The sequence below is a fragment of the Bufo gargarizans genome, chromosome 4 (genome assembly GCF_014858855.1).
Source record: "Bufo gargarizans isolate SCDJY-AF-19 chromosome 4, ASM1485885v1, whole genome shotgun sequence".
Classification (NCBI taxonomy): Eukaryota; Metazoa; Chordata; class Amphibia; order Anura; family Bufonidae; genus Bufo; species Bufo gargarizans.
Window position 1 is genome coordinate 519963870 of NC_058083.1, and position 21147 is coordinate 519985016.

Consider the following 21147-nt stretch of genomic DNA (forward strand, 5'->3'; position numbering starts at 1 on the left):
CTTTTTGCGGACCGGAAAAAAAAATACTGTTGTGTGTATGAGGCCTATAATGTACGCTGGATGCCACTTTTCATTTCACGTATAGAATCCGTCAACATTGAAAGTAGTTGCCCGGTAAATGCATTCTATTATCTTCAGCAATGGTCTACGGTAGGCCTGCACAATATATCGCCAAAGCAATAAATCGCCATATCGCAATCGCCAATTGGTCGACCCAAAAATGCTGCAATTGTATTACCATATTTTTCGCTTTATAAGACCAACTCCCCCCCCCCCCCCCAAAAAAGTGGGGGGGAATGGCAGTGCGTCTTATAAAGCGATGGTTGACTTTTTACGTGGCTGACATGGATGTATCGCTGTCCGCTATGCTGCACCGCGCGGCCGGCGATACATCAGTTACTGTGCGGGGAGGGAGGAGGGGCTGGAGGCAAGTCCTTATTTTAATAAACAAATGTTCTATTTATTCTATTTTATTTATCTGTTCTGTGCAGCGCTAGTAAGAAAATGTTTTGTATTTTGTACTTTTGCAGTAATGCAAATATGTTATTTAATTTAGTAAAAGATGTTTTATTTTAAAAAACACTGTGCATTTCAGTTATTGAGATAAGCATAACTACATTTCTGCATTATCAGTAATTTCTGTGTGCTTTTGCCTTGAAAATCCAAGCAAATAGACCTCTAGCACAATTCCCTTAAAATATCGCATATCGTTATCGCAATTTTTAGGGCCTTAATCGCAATCGCACAAAATTCCCATATCGTGCAGCCCTAGTCTACAGCTATGGCTGCAGTTCTGTAGAGCTGAAATCACCTGGTATTCCCTGCTTGATCAGTGTCTGCACAGAATTGTAGACGCTCAATGGTGACATATGACAGCAGCCCCCACCTTGTGTTATAGGAGCTCAGCTACGTTGTTAGTGGGTTGTCTGCATTAGTGAGTGCAGCTCTGGAGTATAATACAGGATGTAACTCAGGATCACTAATGTATGTACACAGTGACTGCACCAGCAGAATAGTGAGTGCAGCTCTGGAGTATAATACAGGATGTAATTTCGGGGTTGGTACAGGATAAGTAATGTGGGGGGAGTTTCTCTTCTGTGCATGTAGATAAGTTAGATATTAGTAGTTGGCCACCTTCTTGGACCAGTCGGGTAGCACCAGATCACACATGTCTTTCTTCCCAGAGAGGCTAATAAGAGACCAGGTTGTGGTGGGACAAGAACTCCCTTAGTTTCTATGGGGATGCCAGTAAGTAGGTCAGCGAGGCAGTGATTGGTCATCTAGTGAACAAAAATCCATCTCCTTTTGACGGGTCTGTGCGTCAGGAGTGTCATACCGTCAGGAGTGAGCAGCAGGATCAGAACCTTGTTATCTCGGCATACATTTGTTCCTCTTGCTCGCCGTTGTTTGCGCGCCACCTATTTTTTACGCTTGCGTCGCTTTGATCCAAGTTTCTGTTGACATTTGGCTGAATGGTTTTTGTATTGATCGCCGGCGTTTGCTCCAGCCCGAGGGGTTAAATCCTGATTGCCGCCAAGTTCCCGAGCGCACATACCATTACTACTCCACCTTACTCTATACTTCTCCTCCCCTTGGGGCCACAGTAATGTCCAGTGGATTTTGCATTGGGTGCCCCTGGTTGTATGCTGCCATATAGGCGTGCATTGACATACATCACCCTTGGGCTCCCATGTGACGTCGTGCCCGTATATAACAGTGCAGCAGACGGTGCTATTCCATATGTTAAATATGATGGTAGACCAGCCCATCAGGTGCCTGGGGACCTAGAGATATACATGACATGTACATGGGAGCCTTCCAGGCACGTACAATACAGCAGTCTAAGGCTCTGTTCACATCTTTCACCAGATTTTTTGCACTGGCAGACCCCCATGTCAACTCCGCTGGGCTTGCCAATATGTCCTGCATTTTGATTGTGTTGCATGAGCTGCAATGGGGGTTCTTAATGTGAAACCAGCCTAAGGGCTCATACACGCGGCCGTTGTTTTTGTCTGTGTCCGATACGTATTTTTTTGCGGGTCAGATGCGGAACCCTTTCACTTCAAAGGGGCCGCAAAAGATGCAGGGACACACCACATCCGTATGTCTGTTCCATGGCACCCACAAAATGTCCTATTCTTGTCCATATTACAGAATGCGGAATGCACACGGGCCGGTATCCATGTTTTGCCGACTGCACAAACGTCTACTGCCAGGTGCATGAACCCTAATGCCGTACATTGAGAAGTTCTTCAGCTCTTTAAAGGGGTGTTCCATTAAGGGCTCGTTCACACGAATGTAAGGGCTTTGTGCTGTGGTCCGCAATGCATGGGCACCGACCGCGGGGAAGCCGCATGCAGATCGCAGACCCATTCACTTGAATGCGGTCCGCGATCCGTCCGTTCCGCAAAGAGAACAAGTTCTATCTTTTTGCGGAACGGAACACCAGAGAAGCTCTCCATGGGGTTCCATTCTGTGCTTCTGTTCCGCACCGCATCTCTGGAATTGAGGACCCATTCAAGTGAATGGGTCCGCATCCGTCATGCGGAATGCACACGGCTGGTGATCCGTGTATTGCGGAACTGCACGGGCACGGAGCCCTTACGTTCATGTGAACAAGCCCTAATTTAAAGTTGTCTTCTATCCACAAGTTGGGGTATAACTATTAGGCCTCATGCATAAAACTATATTTTCGGTCCACATCTGATCCGCATTTTATTTTTATTTTTTATCCGGATCAAATGAAGACATTCATTTCTATCCGGGCGTCACAAAATGCGGGTAGCCAATGAATGCCATCTGTGTGCCGTCCGCATCCATGTGTCTGTGCTGCAGAGTATAGAACCTGACCTATTCTTGTCCATTTTGCAGACAAAAATAGCCGTTTCTACAATGGGACTCGGAAAAAGTGCGGGATGCACACAGACCGCAAACCAGATGCGCTCATGTGCAGGAGTCCTTAGAGTGGTGGGGGTCCTACCACTGTGGCCCGGTGCCCTGCAGGCCCCTATATATTGAAAGTTCTTTAAGGGGGTGTTCCATATCCACAGGATAGGGGATAACTATTAGAGTGGTGGGGGTCCTTCCTCAAGGGCCCCCCTAAATGAAGGAAGGGTCAGTTTGGTCATCTGCCAGAGATGGCGAAGTACAATGCTGTATGCGGGTCCCATAGAGATGAACCGAGCAGCAGCGCGCATGGTAGATCTGCTGCTCTTTATTTGGGATGGGGGGCTTGCAGGCTATGGGCGTCCCATTTTCATGATTGGTTGGATGCACACAATCTAAGGGCTCATGCACACGACTGTGCCGTTTTTTGCGGATCCGCAAAAAACGGATGCCTCCCGTGTGCCTTCCACAATTTGCAGAACGGAACAGGAGGCCCATTAAAGAGATGGCTATTCTTGTCCGCAAAATGCCAAGAATAGGACATGTCATCATTTTTGCGGGGTCACGGAATGGACTAACGGATTCGGAAGAGCACACAGAGTGCTGTACGCATCTTTTGCGGACCCGTTGAAATGAATGGTTCCGTATACGGAATCAAAATACAGTCCGTATACGGAACGCAAAAAACCGTTCATGTGAACGAGCCCTAATAGTGATCCCTTTTCCGCTGGGTAGCAGAACGCCAAATTATAGTGTACATTTTTGTTTCAGTTCATCCATGTTCATACTCTGCTTGCTGTTGGTGAATGGAAACCTCCATGTTCGCATCACTGCTCGCAGCTGAGAGTTTTAATTGAAAGTAAATTATTTGTCATTTTCTTTACTGTGGACATTTTCTGGCCATTCAGTTTGCAAAAAGTTGGGGGAGGCTGGAGGTGATTTCGGGGCCCTGCCCTTGGGTAGGTATGGGGGATAAGGATGGGAACAATGGAGGTCAGGAGTATTTGAAGACACCCCCCCCCCCCCCCTCACTTTTCACTTTATAGTTTTTTGTTTTTTTTTCAGGCTGCGCTCACCACTTCCCACTTGATATCCCCCCGGGGGTGAGACAGCTGTGCGGTATGAATGAGCACGATGACATCTTTTTGTCTTTGGTCATCGCGGCTTTTAAATGGTGAGACTACAGCTGTTGTCACTCTATGCGGCGGAGCCTGCGAGCGCAGACAGGTGGAGTAGGCTTTATGACTCCTTCTCGTCTGCCCGTTCATATGTCCCTTTTTTTTTTTTGTACCCTCGGACTATAAAACAAGATGGGGGGGCGGTGTGCTTTACGTAACTGTTTACATGCAGGATGCCTTCACTTCCAGCCCGGTCATTTGCTGCGTAAGCAGAATTTTTATACTATAAAAAAAAAAGCGTCCACAACCCGTTCTTGTCCTTCAGAGGTGCCGCGGACGGTGTGAGGACAGAGAACGGACGCAGATAACCGAATTATCTTCTGCTCTACTTTTTCCGTTCCGTTACTTGGCAGTCGGTGACACCCTGGTGAGATATGTGTAAATTGTCGCGCTCGCTTGTGATAGACGTGTTGTCAGCACAGCTGAAGTGACCAGGAATGCCACCGGCGTCTACAGAGCTTCTCTCACTTAAAGGAAAACTCCTCTTTTGAGCAACAATTTGCAGTTCTGAATCCTCATTCCATCTTAAAGGGGTTGTCCAGGGGTAGAAAAACATGGCTACCTTCTTCGAAAAATGGTGCCATAGACTTTGACCACCTTCGTCCAAGAGAGATGACTGTACAATGAAGTTTAGAGCCCACCCCCCTTCTACAATAAGATGATCGGAGAGGGTCTCTGGGACCTCCAGCGATCGCCTATAATCTGTATTGAAACCTGGCACTGCGATTCCTTTCCCTGCAGCGCCACCACAGGCGAAACTAAGTATTACACTGGGTTCATTCAAATGAATAGGATGCCTGGGTAATACAGGACAGGTCCTCCTGGGCGAGAGACGTTCTTCTTTGTAACGGTCTCAGACTCCTGCTCCCGATCTTGCAAGATTCCAGATCATCTGGCCGCTGGAGATGAGGATCAGAATTTCCAGACTGATTGCAGGCAATGAACAGGCGGCAGTATATGGCGGTTTATCAGGTTCAGTGTGTTGCTGTAACTGGAGGCTCCCGTCACCCACGCTGCATTAAGTATTGATAAGGCGGCGCTGTTAACAAATGGCCTCTTGTCTTCATATCAGGCGGCGATGACGGATCCAATGTCCGTCACTAACGTGTGATTGTATGTGCTGCAGAAGACTTAAGGCTAGCGCAATGGGGTGGAGCCGTCCAATCAGATCTCATCAGAGCCGGTAAACAGGTCATGCCAAGGAGTTGACCAGCAGCTCGTTTATTCTTGCATTACATGACGCCCATTCAGATGAGTGCCACGGCTCAAGTTTGCAGCTGTTCTACCACAGGTGTCCCTTTGGCTTTACGGTCCTGCTCCTCTTTCCCCAGGTTCTAAGCTTTTGTGGGCAACACAAAGCCCATTCAGCATGTAACCAGCAAGTGGCGTGTCGATGGATATCCGTGTCCCTGGAGGTAGTCAGGCCAGGAGATGCTACGCATGCTCATGTAATGCTTGCAGACAGTCACCTGGCCATATACATACAGAACCTACAGAGTTTAGGGAGTGTCTTTGAAATGGAAGTACCCCTCTAAATGTAGTGGGGTTGCTAGATTTTGGTTGTAAACAAGAAGAGATTTAAAGGGGTGGTCCCATGAATAATGTGAAAAAAAAAAAATCTGACATCCTATAGTCTCTTTCTAACAAAGCCAGAACCGGCCCTGGACCTCACATGGATTCAGAGATTTCCCCATTCTTTGCTCTGCTAGATTTATATCAAGCTGACAGCTCAAGGGGAGTGTCTTCTCTGCTGCAGCTCAGGGGGGGGCGTGTCCATGCTCTGCCTATCACAGCTCAGGAGGCAGTTGAAGGATGAAACTGAGCATGTGCGGCCTTCTCAGTGAGCAGGTCAACGAAATAAGAAAAAGAACAAACAGAAGGTGGCGCTATGCAGATACATTTCATTGAATAACTCAGTGGCTATGGCAAATTTTTAATTACATGCAATTAGAAAAGTATTCAGATCCAGGTTCTGGTTTAAAAACTGTAGAATATTTTTTGTGGGACAAGCCCTCTAAGGTTTTTTTTTATTCCAGGCTCCTGATATTGGTGACCTATCCTCAGGATAAGCCATCAGTATCCTTTGACATACTTCGCACCCTCCACCAATCAGCTGATCCCAGCAGCCTCCAGTACTGGAACCAGTTCTTGATTGGAACAAAGACAGTGGTCATGCTGGGTTACTGCAGTTCCCACTCACTTCCATGGTAGCTGAGCTGCAGTAACCCAGTGCGGCCACTACATTTAGAACGGCACTGTGCTTCCTGTTCCAATCAATAGCTGGTTCCAGTGCTGGAGGGAACAGCTGATCGATGGGGGGAGGGGGGGAGATGCGGAATGTTCGACCCCCGCTGATTGGATATCGATGACATGTCCTTAGGATTGGCAATCAAAATCATCAGCCTTGAAACCCCTTTCAAGGGGTTGGCCCATCTCGCACATTGGTGGCGTATTGCTTGGATGGCTGCACTTGCATATGTGGGGGGGTGGATCGGGTTCCATTTTGTGTGCTTTGCATTACTTAAACAAAAAAACTTTAGCAAAATGTAAAAAAACAAAAACTGAAAAAATTTAACTCTTGGCTGCAGGACCAGACTGCACAGGGTTTGTTTGTAGTCTGTAACCATGGAGACGCTCAGATCTGCACAGAATCTGTGAACCTAAAACGGCAGATTTTTTATAGTTTTTCTTTAATTTTAAAGTAATTAAAATTGCCATAGAACCACGTTATATATTAAACTGGTGCGATTGTCCTTCGCTTGCTATGGGAAACTGAACCATTTTCACTTGTGCTAGTTTTGATAAATCTCCCTCATTGTGTTTGATTCTCCTGCAGATCTGGGGGGGGGTCCTCACTCCTGCTTATATTTTGGTAACGGTCCGCTCCGAGGTATACAGTGGGTATCGCTTATATTTAGCTGAGCCCTCTTTAATGCTAATGATGGGAGACCATGCCAGGCTCAGCGGATGCCAGTAATTATCGCTGCGCCTACATCACTTCTGTGGGACTTGATTAAGAGCTGGGCACGAAACTCTTCCTGACATATGGGCAGAGATGGACCTCCGCTGCGGCAGGGGCACCATAGCTGGCAAGGAGGTGTCCTCGTATATGGGTCCCGCTGGAGAACTGCAAGGCTGGCGCTACTAACCGGCTGCAGCACGAAAATCGAATAGGCCACAGGCAACACCAGTCTTCCCGTGTTTGCTGGCGGTTTGTTACTATGTATCAGTCCAGACGATTTACTTCAGAAAAAATTGTTCAGACTGGGCACCATTGTAACAAACCCTCAGCTGTCGGGTATGGTTTTAATTCAGTATTAGATTGGTGAAAGCAAGCAGAGATCTTGAAATGAGTGAAACATTAAAAACATTAGAACGCTGCAAAACATTTAGTCAGCAAAGTCATGCAGTGAACCTGTCACCGGGATTTTTTGTATAGAGCTGAGGACATGGGTTGCTAGATGGCCGCTAGCACACCTGCAATACCCAGTCGCCATAGCTCTGTGTGCTTTTATTGTGTAAAAAAAAAACACACGATTTGATACATATGCAAATAAACCTGAGATGAGTCAAGGACAGGGCTCATCTCAGGTTCATTTGCATATGTATAAAAAAAAAATTACACAATAAAAGCACACAGAGCTATGGGGACTGGGTATTAAAGATGTACTATTGGCCATCTAGCAGCCCATGTGGTATGAAAGTGGCCAAAAGAGAAACTGCCTAGCAACCAATCACAGGCCAGCTTTCATGTCAGATTTAGCTTTTGAAGAGTGAACTGTGCGCTGTAATTTGTTGCTATGGGCAGCAAAAAATTGTTTGGATAAACAAGACCACATGAAAACAAAGAAAACTGATTGTTGCCCATAGCAACCAATCACAGCCCAGCTTTCATTTCAGAGTCTGCGCTTGAAAAATAAAAGCTGCGCTGTGATTGGTTGCTATGGGCAGCAAATTGAAATGGCCTTAGAGAAATGAGGCCAAAGGTAAAAAAAATAGTCACCAACACTATTTTTCAAGAGCAGTTGATGAAAATGAAAGCTGACCTGGGCAACTAATAGATTTTCTTTCAGTTTTCACTTGGCCTTGTTTATCACAACTTACATCAGCCAATCACAGGACAGCTTTCATTCTTCATGAGCAGAATCTAAAATAAAAGCTGGGCTGTGATTGGTTGCTTAGTTGCTATCGGCAACACATCTCATTCACTAAAAATGGAGCGTGGTGAAAATGGCCCACACAGGACCCGTATCCTGCCCTGCGTCTTTGCTGTATCTATCTAGGCTTCCATTTTTTACATGGAGATGCTTAAATATGCTTGTTCCTCACAAAATCTGTGAAAATAATTTCTGACACGTTGCAATGTGCTCTGTTTCATGTAAAAACGTTGCTTATTGGGCGAGGATACAGTTGGCGGCACCACACACAGGGATTTACCTGAGGCCTGTCCGGAGGCCCACAGATTTTCACTCGGGGCCTTGCTTTCCTTCTCCTCCTTGTATATGGCGCTGTCTGCATCGTCCTCCTCCTGAAGAATCTGTGATCTCTACCTCAAAGGAATTTAGGAGTCGGCAGTGAAGCTTTGGTTCCCAGACTCTTGATGTTTGCTCCTCGGTGTGGGGAGGGCGTCTGACCCCGGCTGTTTACCCACCGTCTGACCCCGGCTGTTTACCTACTGCCAGCCAATAGATGGAGAGTGCGTGGACTGTGCAGTAGGGTTTTTGACAGACCTAGAAGATGACGTCCTGCTGAATGTAGGAGCCATAAGTCTCGCCTATGTGTTGATCACGCGTATACTCGCCAGTTTCTGAAAAGCCAAAATCTGTATGCCTAAACCCCGCCCCCGGGACCGCTCCCAAACCGGACAGGAACGTCCATGGTCAGGTGGGCTTTGTCCCTTTTGCAGTCTGATTTCTAGGAGTACCCTGTCAAAATTGGGACTGGTTGTCAAGCATCACATTGTTGCCGTTTTGGTGCCCCTTTGTTTTGGAACTGACTTTCAAAAAATTGCATTAATAAAACCACACAGTGTGACCACAGCATGTGAACAGACTCTGGCAGTGGGGGCTATTACATGGGCCATTCAGAAGCCCTGTTTGGCGCTCATTTAGAGGGCTTTCACACAGACCAGTGCAAAGTGGAACAGGAACAGAAGAGTGTTAGAGTGTTGGTATTCTATTTATTTTACTTGATGATGATCTAGCGCCAACGTATTCTGCAGCACTTCAGTCATAAAGGGGTTGTCCGGGTAACCCCTTCTTCCCCCACTCGGCACCTCTGAGATGAGCATTTCATGCCCTGTATCTCGCCAGGCAAGGGCTTTTTATTTACATTTTTACACTGCTAGGCGGATGTTTTCTGCCTAGCAGTGTTCCCTGTGACGTCAGCAGCACTAATGGGCGGGCTTTAGCGCTGCCCTAAGCTGTTTTACAGTCCCATTAGTGCTGGTGAAGTCACCGGGCTCACTCGTAGGTAGAAGCCTCCACCTGGCATTACCCCGGTTCGTTCACCCATCTGAAAAAAAAAAAAGCATTTGCCCTGCGCTATAAAGCATAGGGCAAGGGGGAGTATCGGAGCATGAAAAGCTCCAATGCTCCATTCATAAGGGCTGAATGGGTGAAGAAGGGGTTATGTCCGGGTTCAGCTCCGAATCTGGAGAACCCCTTTAACACTCACTGGGGGAGATTTATCAAACTGGTGTAAAGTAGAACTGGCTTAGTTGCCCATAGCAACCAATCAGCTTCCACCTTCACAGTTCTGCTTTACACCAGTTTGATAAATCTCCCCCAGTGAAGCTCACAATCTAAGTTCCCTATCAGTATGTCTTTGGAGTGCGGGAGGAAACCCATACAAACTTAGGACCCCAGCGCTGCCACCGTGCTGCTCATACTAATGATTTGCCCCCATCCCCCTTTCAGTTTGCGGACTGTTTCCAGTGCATTCTCTGTTCACATGGGGCGATCTGCTGATAGACGACAAATCAGCGCGTCGGTCCGTTTTCAGGTGATTAGCGTCACCTTCAGGGTTTGTTCACACGGCATCTTTTGCTATAGGACTTTGGCGCAGACACTGGTGGACACAAGGGACATGTCTGTTCTCGCAGCAACTTTATGGTGCTACTCCCTGATCCTCTGCGCTGCCTCCCTTTGAATGGGACGCAAAAGGCCTGCTGCTCCCGGCAGGATTTCGGCAAAATTTCAGCACTAAACTTTTGTGGTAAAACCCGCAATGTGAATAGGAAATCGCCAGGAAAAGGGGCATTTATTTCCAATAATTGGCTTGGTCCCTGGCCCGCGTTAAAGGGGTTGTGCTGCGATTTAAATATTGATGACCTATCGTCAGGATAGGTCATCAGTATCTGACCGGCTGGGGTCCGACACCCGGCACCCCCTGGCAATTAGCTGTGGAGGTGGCACCCCATGCGAGCGCTGGTTCCTCTTCATTACGCTACCCTTCGTCTTGGAAGCGAGTGTAATTACAAGTATTTGCTGCGTTCACTTGAAAGGAACGAGTACTTGTAATTACACTGTGCCTCCGATACACAGGAGACGACGTGTAGTGTAATGACCAGGAAGCAGCACTCACATGGAGCGCCGTCTCCTCGTCAAACAGCTCACGATAAGTCATCAGTATCTGATCGGCTGGGGTCCGACACCCAGCACCCCCTGGCAATTAGCTGTGGAGGTGGCACTCCATGCGAGCGCTGGTTCTGTCTCCTCGTCAAACAGCTGATTGGCGGGGTGCTGGGTGTCGGACCCCCACCGATCTGATATCCTCATGATGGGTCATCAATATAAACCCCTTTAAAGGGAGTCTGTCACCAACCAGGACCGTTTGTAAGGGTTGGGATGTCTATTGCTCTACCGATGTCTTTTCCATATATGCCCAGCAATCTTTTCTAGCCCTCCTCAAAAAGCTTTTCAGAATTATGCCTATGAGCTGAAAAGAGCCCAAGCGGCTGGACTTATTGGTGCTAGAGCCCAGCCGCGCCCATCCAAAAAGAGCACCGTACCTCCCGCCTCGGCGACGTCCTCCTGAGGCCGCTTGAAATCTCGGGCAGGTGCACTCCTCCTTCCTGTGTCCGCCTGCACCGTCGGTTACCTGCAATAACTGCACTGGGCATGCGCCCGCACAAGATTTCGAGCGGCCTCGTGATGACATCGCCAAGGCAGTGAGGCGCAGAGAACAAGCGGTGGGGAGGAGTGGAGCGCCATTTGGATGGGCGCGGCTGGGCTCCGGCAAAGATAAGTCTAGCCCCTTGGGCTCTTTACAACTCATTTGCATAATTATAAAAAAGTGTTTTTTTCCCCCCCGAGAGCTAGAAAAGATTGAGCACATAAAGGCATATGTGTAAGTGACATTAGGGGGGCGATGGACATCTCAGTCCTGGTTGGTGACAGATTCCCGACAAACGCATTTCAGTTTGTATCCGACAAAATGTTTCCTTCTTCCCATGCAATAAATGCAACATTTCGGGCCCTCAAACACCCCCCCCCCCCCGCCTAGATCTTGTAGGGCCCAAGTAGTCCCCTGCTGTTTCGCTGTGTTCAGATGTTGCGGTAGTGCGCCGTTCAGACACGCAGCAGACGCGGCATATGTTTTACAGCCATTACACTGTAGATCACGATTTGACGGCACCATGTGAACTTACCCACGTGTCCGTTGGTTTGTGCTCATGTGTGAAGTTTCTGACAATGGGCAGACAATTACCCCCATCATCTCTGACCCCCCTCCCACCATTAAGTCAGCTGAGCAGCAGAGATCTAAAGGTGGCTCTTTAGAGGGTTCTCAGTTGGCGCGACCCCCATCCTGTAACGTCCATATTGCCCCTACGGAGTTCTCTAAAGCGACCCGCCCTGGTGTGACACATGGGTGTAAAGTATGGGGGGGAATTACCTGGGTGTGAAAAAAATTAATCTATTGGATTTTTTGGGCGAATGTGCAGCAAAATCCTTATTTTTATATTTTTTTATGTGCCGATTTGCTGTGGCTTTTTCCCAATTTTTTGCAAAGGTGGAAATCCGCAGAAAGGATATACACGCCGAGGAATTGGAATCCGCGCGGCAGGTCAGTTTGTTTTTGGCTCGCCCTGGCTGATATCGGGTAAGATTTCATCTCCTTTGCTGCCGCTGCAATAGTCCACAGATTGTCTGCTTGCAAATCCGGATGGAAAATCCACAGCCTATCCGCCACGTGACCTCAGGAGCCGGTCAGTGGAGCCCCGTGGATATTTTTGGGAGACGTGGGTATGTTTTCATTCACAGGAATAGAAGTGGCTTTTCTTGTTTTAGATGCGCGTCGCCCGCCTGGCAGCACCCCTGTCACCCGGCTCCTGGGAAGAGTCCAGTTTCCACGTAAATGGCTAAATCCTATATTTATTTTTTTTCTTTGTGAATTAATTTGGAAATCTATTCTTGGCCAAGACGCAATAGCCATTTTTATATTAGTTTTTAAAGTTTATGAATGACCTTTTAGTGAACACGAGGACGCCTAATCTCAGTTTTGTGAGCCGGCATCACACTGCTGTGGACATTGTCCTCGCCGATTAAACCGAAAATAGTGATTGTAAAGTGTCTTCCTGTCGGGTTTTTAGCATTTTATGCCCCGGGATGGAGTCACATTTGACCACCTGGCCACAGATGGTTGCCCCCTTTTGTCATAAAGGTGCGACAGGTGAAGTAACCGGGAATGGTCGCTCTCATCTCGGCCATGGAAGCGTGTAACTGGGCGCTACCCACTACTGTTTCCACCTTCGGGCATATGGACGTCATAGATGGGCGCCTCTTCTTAGTCCGATCAGAGAGCCTCGGCGAGGAGGGTTTGGCACCACAACGTATTGGGCGTTCTGCGGCACTTATATGGGAGGCGTTGTGATGAGCACATTAGGGGCGGGTTTATTTGGAGTCTGAATTTAGACAGCAAAAAAACAGATGAGACGGGCAGAGACCGCGCCAAGTTTATAAAGCATTTGACGCAGACGTCACCCCTGGCTGGCTTACTTCTCACTAACATTTGAGCCGAAAGAATGGGCATTAATAAATCCACCTCGTTTTACGACTCCACTTGGCTTTGAAATGCAAGACCCATAAAGAGTCGTAAACGCATATCCTCTCTCCACAGGATAGGCGGGGGTCCGACCACCGAGGCCATGACCGTTCACTACAACGAGGGCCTGTACTCCCCCATTTGAATGGAGGGGAGATCTCGCGTGTGCCTCCATTCAGCTGTACAGGGCTGTCAGAAATAGTTGCGCCTTTGTACTCGCCCATCTCCATCAGTCCTGCAGAGTTGAATGGAGCGGCAGACACCCCTACATGTCCGCCACGCCGTTCAGACCCCGGCCAATCAGACACTTATCCCCTATCCTTTAAGTGTTTTATCACAAGAACGGGGTTCCCCCTTTGAATAGAGGTGGTCACACACGCGCAGTACCGCTCAGTCTCCTGTAAGAGCGGTAACGCCCCCATGTGACCACCGCTCTATTCAAACTGGGCACTTGCGTGTCTGGCACTCCGTTATCTGCGTGTCCGTTTAAACCACGGATTTCGCTCTTTGCAGGGCATAGGATGAAATATGCTGCTGGTCCATGTATAACTGATACGGGTTTTGCGGTGGATTCAGCAGACCTTTCGCTGCTGCCATTTATGTACACGTGAGTATACTCTTAGGGTATGTTCACACGATGGATTTCAAAAGTCCACCTACAAAATTCAGCATAGAGCCCGCACAAAATGACGTGTGTTTTTACCCCAAATTTTTTTTTTTTACCAATGGGTGTTAACTCCGATACAAAATTGCATTTTCAGCTTGTGGTTTTGGGTGCGGATCACTACCAAAAAACACACAGATAATGCGCCAAAACTGCATGGACACATATATTGCTTTTTTTTTTATGTCCGTCCCAAAATAGGTCACTGCTTCTGTTTTCCACATGGGGGGAGAGTGCTGCTTCCTATTGAAATGAGAAGCTGTTTTGAGGTGGAAAAGCAGCAAAATAGGCTCCCTAAACTGTGAACTGGTTCTTAGGTTTTTTTATTTATTGGAAAAACAAAACAAAAATCTCCAGCGGCCGCGTCCTTTCTGGCTTCCATTCTTTTCAAGGGGAGGTAACGCTGAGGATTGTGAAGCGGCCGCTTATAAGCCGCCGCAGCGATCCTCAGCACTGCCTCCCATTTAGATGGATGTGGCAACGGACAGGTTTACAGGCGGAATATCGCTGCGGCTGCCCGCACCAAAACTTCCTCTATAAAACCCGCTGTGTGAACGGGCACTTGGGGGAAACTGGGCACAATGTGGATTACGTGCGTTTTTCGTGCAGAAGAACTGCAGCATAATACAGTACCATATATATGTACACATGGCGTATTTTGTACACGTGGAAATTGCGCTGCTGCACAAACATTAACATCTGCAGCATGTTAATTGTTGGTGCGATTTCACACATTATATACCGGTATAGTGGTTTTCCCCATAGACTTCAAAGCTTTTGTTTAAAGTCGGCAAAAAATTTGCAACAAACATTGCATAAAATCAGGCAAACAAACTGCGATATTGTGGATTTATGTGCATTTTTTTTTTTCTTGCGTTTTTTTTAATGCAGTTTTCATGTAGATTTTCTGCATGCAAATCCTCGTCATATGCAGGTAGCCTGGTATCATGAACATCTCCACTACCCTAGGCCTCCTGGAATGGTATCGTGAATGACTCCACTACCCTAGGTCCCCAGGAATGGTATCATGAATGTCTCCACTACCCTAGGCCTCCTGGAATGGTATCATGAATGTCTCCACTACCCTAGGCCTCCTGGAATGGTATCATGAATGTCTCCACTACCCTAGGCCTCCTGGAATGGTATCATGAATGTCTCCACTACCCTAGGTCCCCAGGAATGGTATCATGAACGACTCCACTACCCTAGGCCTCCTGGAATGGTATCATGAATGTCTCCACTACCCTAGGTCCCCAGGAATGGTATCATGAACGTCTCCACTACCCTAGGTCCCCAGGAATGGTATCATGAACGTCTCCACTACCCTAGGCCCCCTAGGCCACTAGGGATACTATCACAAACTCCTCCACTAGACTAGACTAGCCGGCCAGGAAAATCTAACTTGGCCTAAAATCTTCTTTTTCCCCCCTTCTTGCTGTGTTATTGTTGTGCATCTTATAGTCAGGACTTACGGTGATCTTTTAGTGTAATACCTATAGAGAATTACTCTCACGATTACTCCCCCCCCCCCCCCCCCCATTGCTTGTAGCATAAGTGGCTGTGTCTTTGAATATAGCAGTGCCGGGCTGGTATTTGCCTATTTTAGTGGTTACTAGATCATTTTGTAATCCATATGCAGCTTTGAGAAGTTGCCTGGTTCTGGACTGAGAACGCTGACTGTCGGCTAAAATTTCAGCCTTTTAGTTTATTTTGGGGAATGGACACATTCCTGCTCCCTGGCGCTCACACTACATGAAACCAGAGCATCCTGTTCAAACATGGTCCGATTTAGACTTGCGAGAATACAGTCTCTTAAAGGGCCATACCCCGTCCTGTGTCACGGTGCATGCACTCTCCAGGGGGTTTGGGCAGGACAGACACATGAGCCCTCCCAGCACCCATGTGTCTTACTTTCCTTTAAAACTGCAATTTCAGGTCCTTTTGGGTGGGTTTTTGGGACGTCCCCGGCCCACATTAGCTTCCTGATGGAAGAATAATTTTTTTTAGACAGTGTATGATTGAATTTTGGGCGGTAACCCTTACCCCCATCTCGTGCAGTCCTGAATACTCCGGAGGACCGCCGCATAGTCAGTCAGTCTAGGTGACGACCCATACATATCTAATACTTTACACAGCTGAGGGTTTGGTACAATATAGTACCCTCCTGTGAACAATCCTCTGTGAGCTAAAAATCTGCACTGGTACATTGTAGCAAACTATCAGAAGAGGAAAGGTTTTTGCTTGCCGAGGATTGTCTGGTCTGGATGCTCAGCTGTCTGTATAGGTGGATGATAAAAAGGTATTGATGGTTCCCTTTTGGGGAAGGCTTCTGCTTTGGTTAATATCCTTAGTATTTTATATCGATGACCTATCCTCAGGATAGGTCATCAGCATTAGATTAGCGGGGGTCCCAATTCCGGCACCCCCCAGCTGTTCGAAGAGGCCGTGGCGCTCTCAGTGCGTAGGCCAGTGACGCCAACGTACATCAGCTTGGTCCTATTCAATTGAATGGCGCAGAGCTGCAATACCAAGCGCAGTCACTGCACAATGTACGGCGCTGTTCTTGGTAAGCCGTGAGGAGGCAGCAGCGCTCACCGGAGTTCCAGTGAACGCGGCGGCCTCTTCGGCAGGGGTCCCTTGATTCTGACCCCTGCCGATCTCCTATTGATGACCTATCCTGAGGATAGGCCATCAATATCAAATTCCTGGATAACCCTTTTAAGGCTAGGGGGAGCTACCTCCACTAGGTGGCACTACAGAGACGGCTTCCATTCTCTTGGAAGAGAGCTAATTTACATATCCTTTTCCCAGGGCTCGTTGTGCCATCTCTGGCGCGCCCCACAAGGAGGAGCGATGCCCTTGAAGCTTGTCTTATAAAGTCATGGTGTATTGCTGGGATATGCTATCACTTTGTGGTTGGTTGGGGGTCCCCACAATCCTGAGACTGGTGCAGCCCCCTCACTGCATTGCCCCGGCCGTCTTCTGTTCCCCTTTCATGTGCATGGAGCAGCAGTTCCTGCACAGCTGGATGTCTGGGGGAAGAGGCGCGGCGCCTCCGTGCAGGTGACGCTTAGTAGGATGCAGAACTACATTCCCATGGTTCACAAGATGATGGTGGTCGTCCCAGAGGTCAGACCCTCACATCATGAAGCGATAGGTTCTTCTAGCAGTATGCCATCACTGCAAATTGGGGGTAAACCAATAAAAGATGGGAAGGTTCCTATTTGCTGATGACAAGCAGAGATCTTGAAATGCGGCAGGACTGAGGCACACAACCGTATTTTTGTTATGCATCTGATCTGCATTTTTATTTTATTTTTATTTTTTGGCGTATCCGATGCGGACCCATTCATTTCAATGGGGCCACAAAAAACGCAGACAACACGCCCTGCACTCTGCACATCCGTATATCCGTTCCATGTGCTGTTCTTGTCCGTCTTGCGGCCAAAAATAGACATTTTGACCATGGGGCCCACAGAAATTGCAGCGTGCCTATGGCCGGTATCAGTGGTTTGCAGGCCAGTCGTGCACATTTACACCCTTTGGGTCTCCCCTATATAGCCTGCTACGTGGCCCTCCGCCGTGCCTCCAGATCCCCTTTTGGCCCTGTCTGCCGAAGGTTTTGAAGATTTTTCTCCTTCCGTTCCTGCTTTCTGGAAGCGCATGGAGAAGTGTTATTAATAACCTCGTATTAAGCCTGGATCTCAGTCTGCGCTGACATTTAGGTGGGCGATTCCCTAATACTCCCCAACGTACACATGTCTCTGACTCATAGTCCTACAGGTGGCTTCTCCTTTTCTTCCAAAACAAAGGAGCGAAATGTGAATGTTGTTTGGCCCGCACTATATATAGCGCCCGGCCGCACGCGTGTGTACGTGCCGGGGGCCCCGCCGCTCGTGGGCGGGGTGTGACATGGAGGAGCGATGGCTCTGTGGTGTCGCTGTGATTCACTTGTGCAAAAACACAGGGGGCGCTCCTGGCTTGTGCTCTAGCCCAGTGGTCTCCAGCTATTGCAAAACTACAACTCCCAGCAATGCCTGACAGCAGCAGGTCATAGGCAAAAAAAAGGTGCTTGATTATCAGATATTCTGGATGATTGGCCATTGACTGTAATGAAGATGAAGCTCATTAGTAAGGATTGAGACCCAAAATAAAATTATAGAAGACAATGGGGTTAAAGGTTTTTTTCCAGGACCCCAAAAATTTGAGTGAAGGCTGGGAAAAAATAACCCACCTGCACAACCACCCGCGGTCTGTCAGGACTGCACCATGTGGTCACTGCAGCCAGTCACTGGCCTCAGCAGTCACCTGGGGTAGTAAGGTAGGTCATTGCTCTAGGGAGACCAGCAGCAGAGTTGGGGTCCATTCACACAAACGTATTTTGTTTCAGTGTCCGTTCCGGTTTTGTTTTTGTGGATCCGCAATTTGCCTCTCATGCCTCTCTAGCGCCTGCCTCTCTGTCATGCCTCTGTCTCAAGCGCCTGCCTCTCTGTCATGCCTCTCTCTGTCTCTAGCGCCTGCCTCTCTCTGTCTCTAGCGCCTGCCTCTCTCTGTCTCTAGCGCCTGCCTCTCTCTGTCTCTAGCGCCTGCCTCTCTCTGAGGGCCGGTCTGAGCTCGCAGTCTCTAGTTCTAGAGGCGGATGCTTTGTATGGTGGAGTGTTGCGGCCCGGTGCACTGTGGTGGTATATTGGAGCAGGGTGACTTGTATTAGTCAGTTCTTGTAGAATGGCTTTGGAATAAGAAAAATCTCATTAAACTAAATATAGACTGTTTTATATCCTTGCAGTGAGCAGAGCATCTGCCAAGCACGGGCGGCTGTCATGGTTTATGACGATGCCAACAAGAAATGGGTCCCGGCAGGAGGGTCGACAGGATTCAGCCGAGTGCATATTTATCACCATACAGGAAATAACACCTTCCGGGTGGTGGGCAGGAAAATTCAGGACCACCAGGTAAGTGGCCATTGCAGCACTTACTGCCTCTCCCGTTTCATATACAGTATTGTGCCAGTATATTCCGAGCAGCGCTGCCCACAGGTCTCCATTGGTGCTCACAGTCTGTTTCCTGTATTGGACGCACGCTCGGGCCAACATCTTAGGAAGCCATTTAGGGTCCATTCACACATCTGTGTGTTTTTTACGGATCTGCAAAACACTGACACCAGCAATGTGCGTTCCGCATTTTGCGGACCGCACATCGCCGGCACTTAATAGAAAATGCCTAGTCTTGTCCGCAATTGCGGACAAGATTAGGACATAATCTATTTTTTTCGGGATCGGAATTGCGGACCCGGAAGTGCGGGTCCACATTTTCGGATCCGGGCAGCACATTTTGCTGCCCCATAGAAATGAATGGGTCCGCAATTCCATTCCGCAAAATGTGGAACAGAATTGCGGATGTGTGAATGGACCCTTATGCTGATGACCTATCTTGTGGATTAGTAATCAGGATCTGATCAGTAGGGGTCAGACACCCGGGACCCCTGCCGATCAGCTGTTTGAGAAGGCCTCACGAGTGCCGCAGCCTAGCTTAGGCCAGGTGACGTCATGTTCATCGGTCACGTGGCCTAGAAGCGGCTCTGTCTCATTCAAGTGAATGGTGCTGAGCTGCGATACCACACACAACCACTGTACAGTGTACGGCGCTGTGCTTGGTAAGCTGTCAGGAGACCGCGGTGCTCACCAGAGCTCCGGCGAGTGCTGCAGCTTCCTCAACGAGCTGATCGACGGGGGTCCCAGGTTTCAGACCACCCCACCACCACCACCATGATCTGATGCTGATGACCTATCCTGACGACCGCTACAGAGCACGGTTTATTCACCTCTTCAGTACATTTCTGAGACCTTATAGATTCCTATTGAAAGCAGCTGCTTTTCTCTAGCTCTGGGGCGGTCAGCTGCTGGGCTTCCTTTCTCTAACCCTATATGATCTTTAACCCCTTAGTGACTGCAAAAAACAAGTACAGGTACATTGATGAAAAAACAAAGGTGTAGCTCTTGTAATGCGATTTTTTTAAAAAAATGTGTGTGGTCACTAAGGGGTTAAAGGTGTTGTCCGAGAACACAATAACAATGGTTATCTTTAGGATAGGAGATCAATATCGGATAGGTGGGTGTCTGACTCCTGGCACACCTGACTAAAATGTGTACATTGGTCCATACACTAGAATTCTGTATACCCAGTGGTGGCTGTTCTGCGTATTGAGGTATTGTCCCAAGAACTTGGGTATTGCAGAGCTTCTCTAATCACTTGGGTACCGCAGCCTCGTTCCCCCCCCCCTCCCCCGTGCCTTGGCTTGCTGCGGCCTCGTCCACCGACGCCCCCCCCCCCGGCTTTGGCTTGCTGCACCTTGCATGTTGTGCGTTTCCGGGGTACGTCCCTTACATTATTTGGAGGGGCCTGGGCTTTCCTGCTAGAATATATAGAGGTAACCATGGCACTGAATTTGAGATTTCGAATGCTTTAATTTCACATCCAATTAAATTACATAGATTGGGCAGGCGAACGTTTCCGTTTCTGAGTTGCCTGAGAAGAAGCATGGAGTTGTGGGATGTCGGCGTTCCTCCCACCATCAACTCCATGCTGCTTCTTCGGCAACTCGGGCCGTGATGAAGTCCAGGTATGGACGGAAACGTTGGCCTGCCCAATCTATGTAATTTTAATTGGATGTGAAATTAAAGCATTCAAAATCTCAAATTCATCTGAGCGCTGTGGTTTCCTCTATATATTATATCAGGACAGCCACCCTACCACTGAGCACCAGAAGATTTGGTTGTGCAGTGCCAGCCGATTACTTCTTGGCTTTCCTGCTAGAAGTCCGCACCTGGCGTGCTGCGGATTGCTGTTTTATCAGAGCAGTGTGGAGGCGCACAAGATTCCCCACGTGTTCCCGTAGGCAGAGGCATCTTTGTTATCGGCTCGTTGAGGCGTCTGTGAAGCGTGCAGACGTAATTGTGTGTGTTTTCAGCTGCAGTAGTGACGAGAGCAAGGTAAGTTCAAGGTTGTACAGCGCGAAGTGGAACGTACACAGCAACAATGTAAAGCTGCAGAAGAGGGAGAGACCGAGGAGCCTCACAATATTGTAATACTGGTCTTACAAGAAAAGTGTCCTAAAAATACATTTATTTAACCTCTGTTTGTATTATCTTGTTCAGATACTTAGAAGAGGTCTTATAGACATTCCCTTACACCTTGTATTACACTCCAGAGCTGCACTCACTATTCTGCTGGTGGAGTCACTGCATATATACATTACTTATCCTGTACTGATCCTGAGTTACATCCTGTATTATACTCCAGAGCTGCACTCACTATTCTGCTGCTGCAGTCACTGTGTACATACATTACATTACTTATCCTGTACTGATCCTGAGT

General features: G+C 48.1%; 1 protein-coding gene across 3 annotated transcripts in view; it reads left to right on the top strand.

Moving 5' to 3' along the window:
- Positions 1-21147, top strand: part of ENAH (ENAH actin regulator) — a 65325-nt gene that overhangs the window by 3890 nt on the left and 40288 nt on the right. For all 3 annotated transcript variants that reach the window (XM_044288701.1, XM_044288702.1, XM_044288703.1), the window contains exon 2: positions 18560-18725. In XM_044288701.1, coding sequence (XP_044144636.1) covers positions 18560-18725 — 166 coding nt within the window. The remainder of the gene's footprint in view (positions 1-18559; positions 18726-21147) is intronic.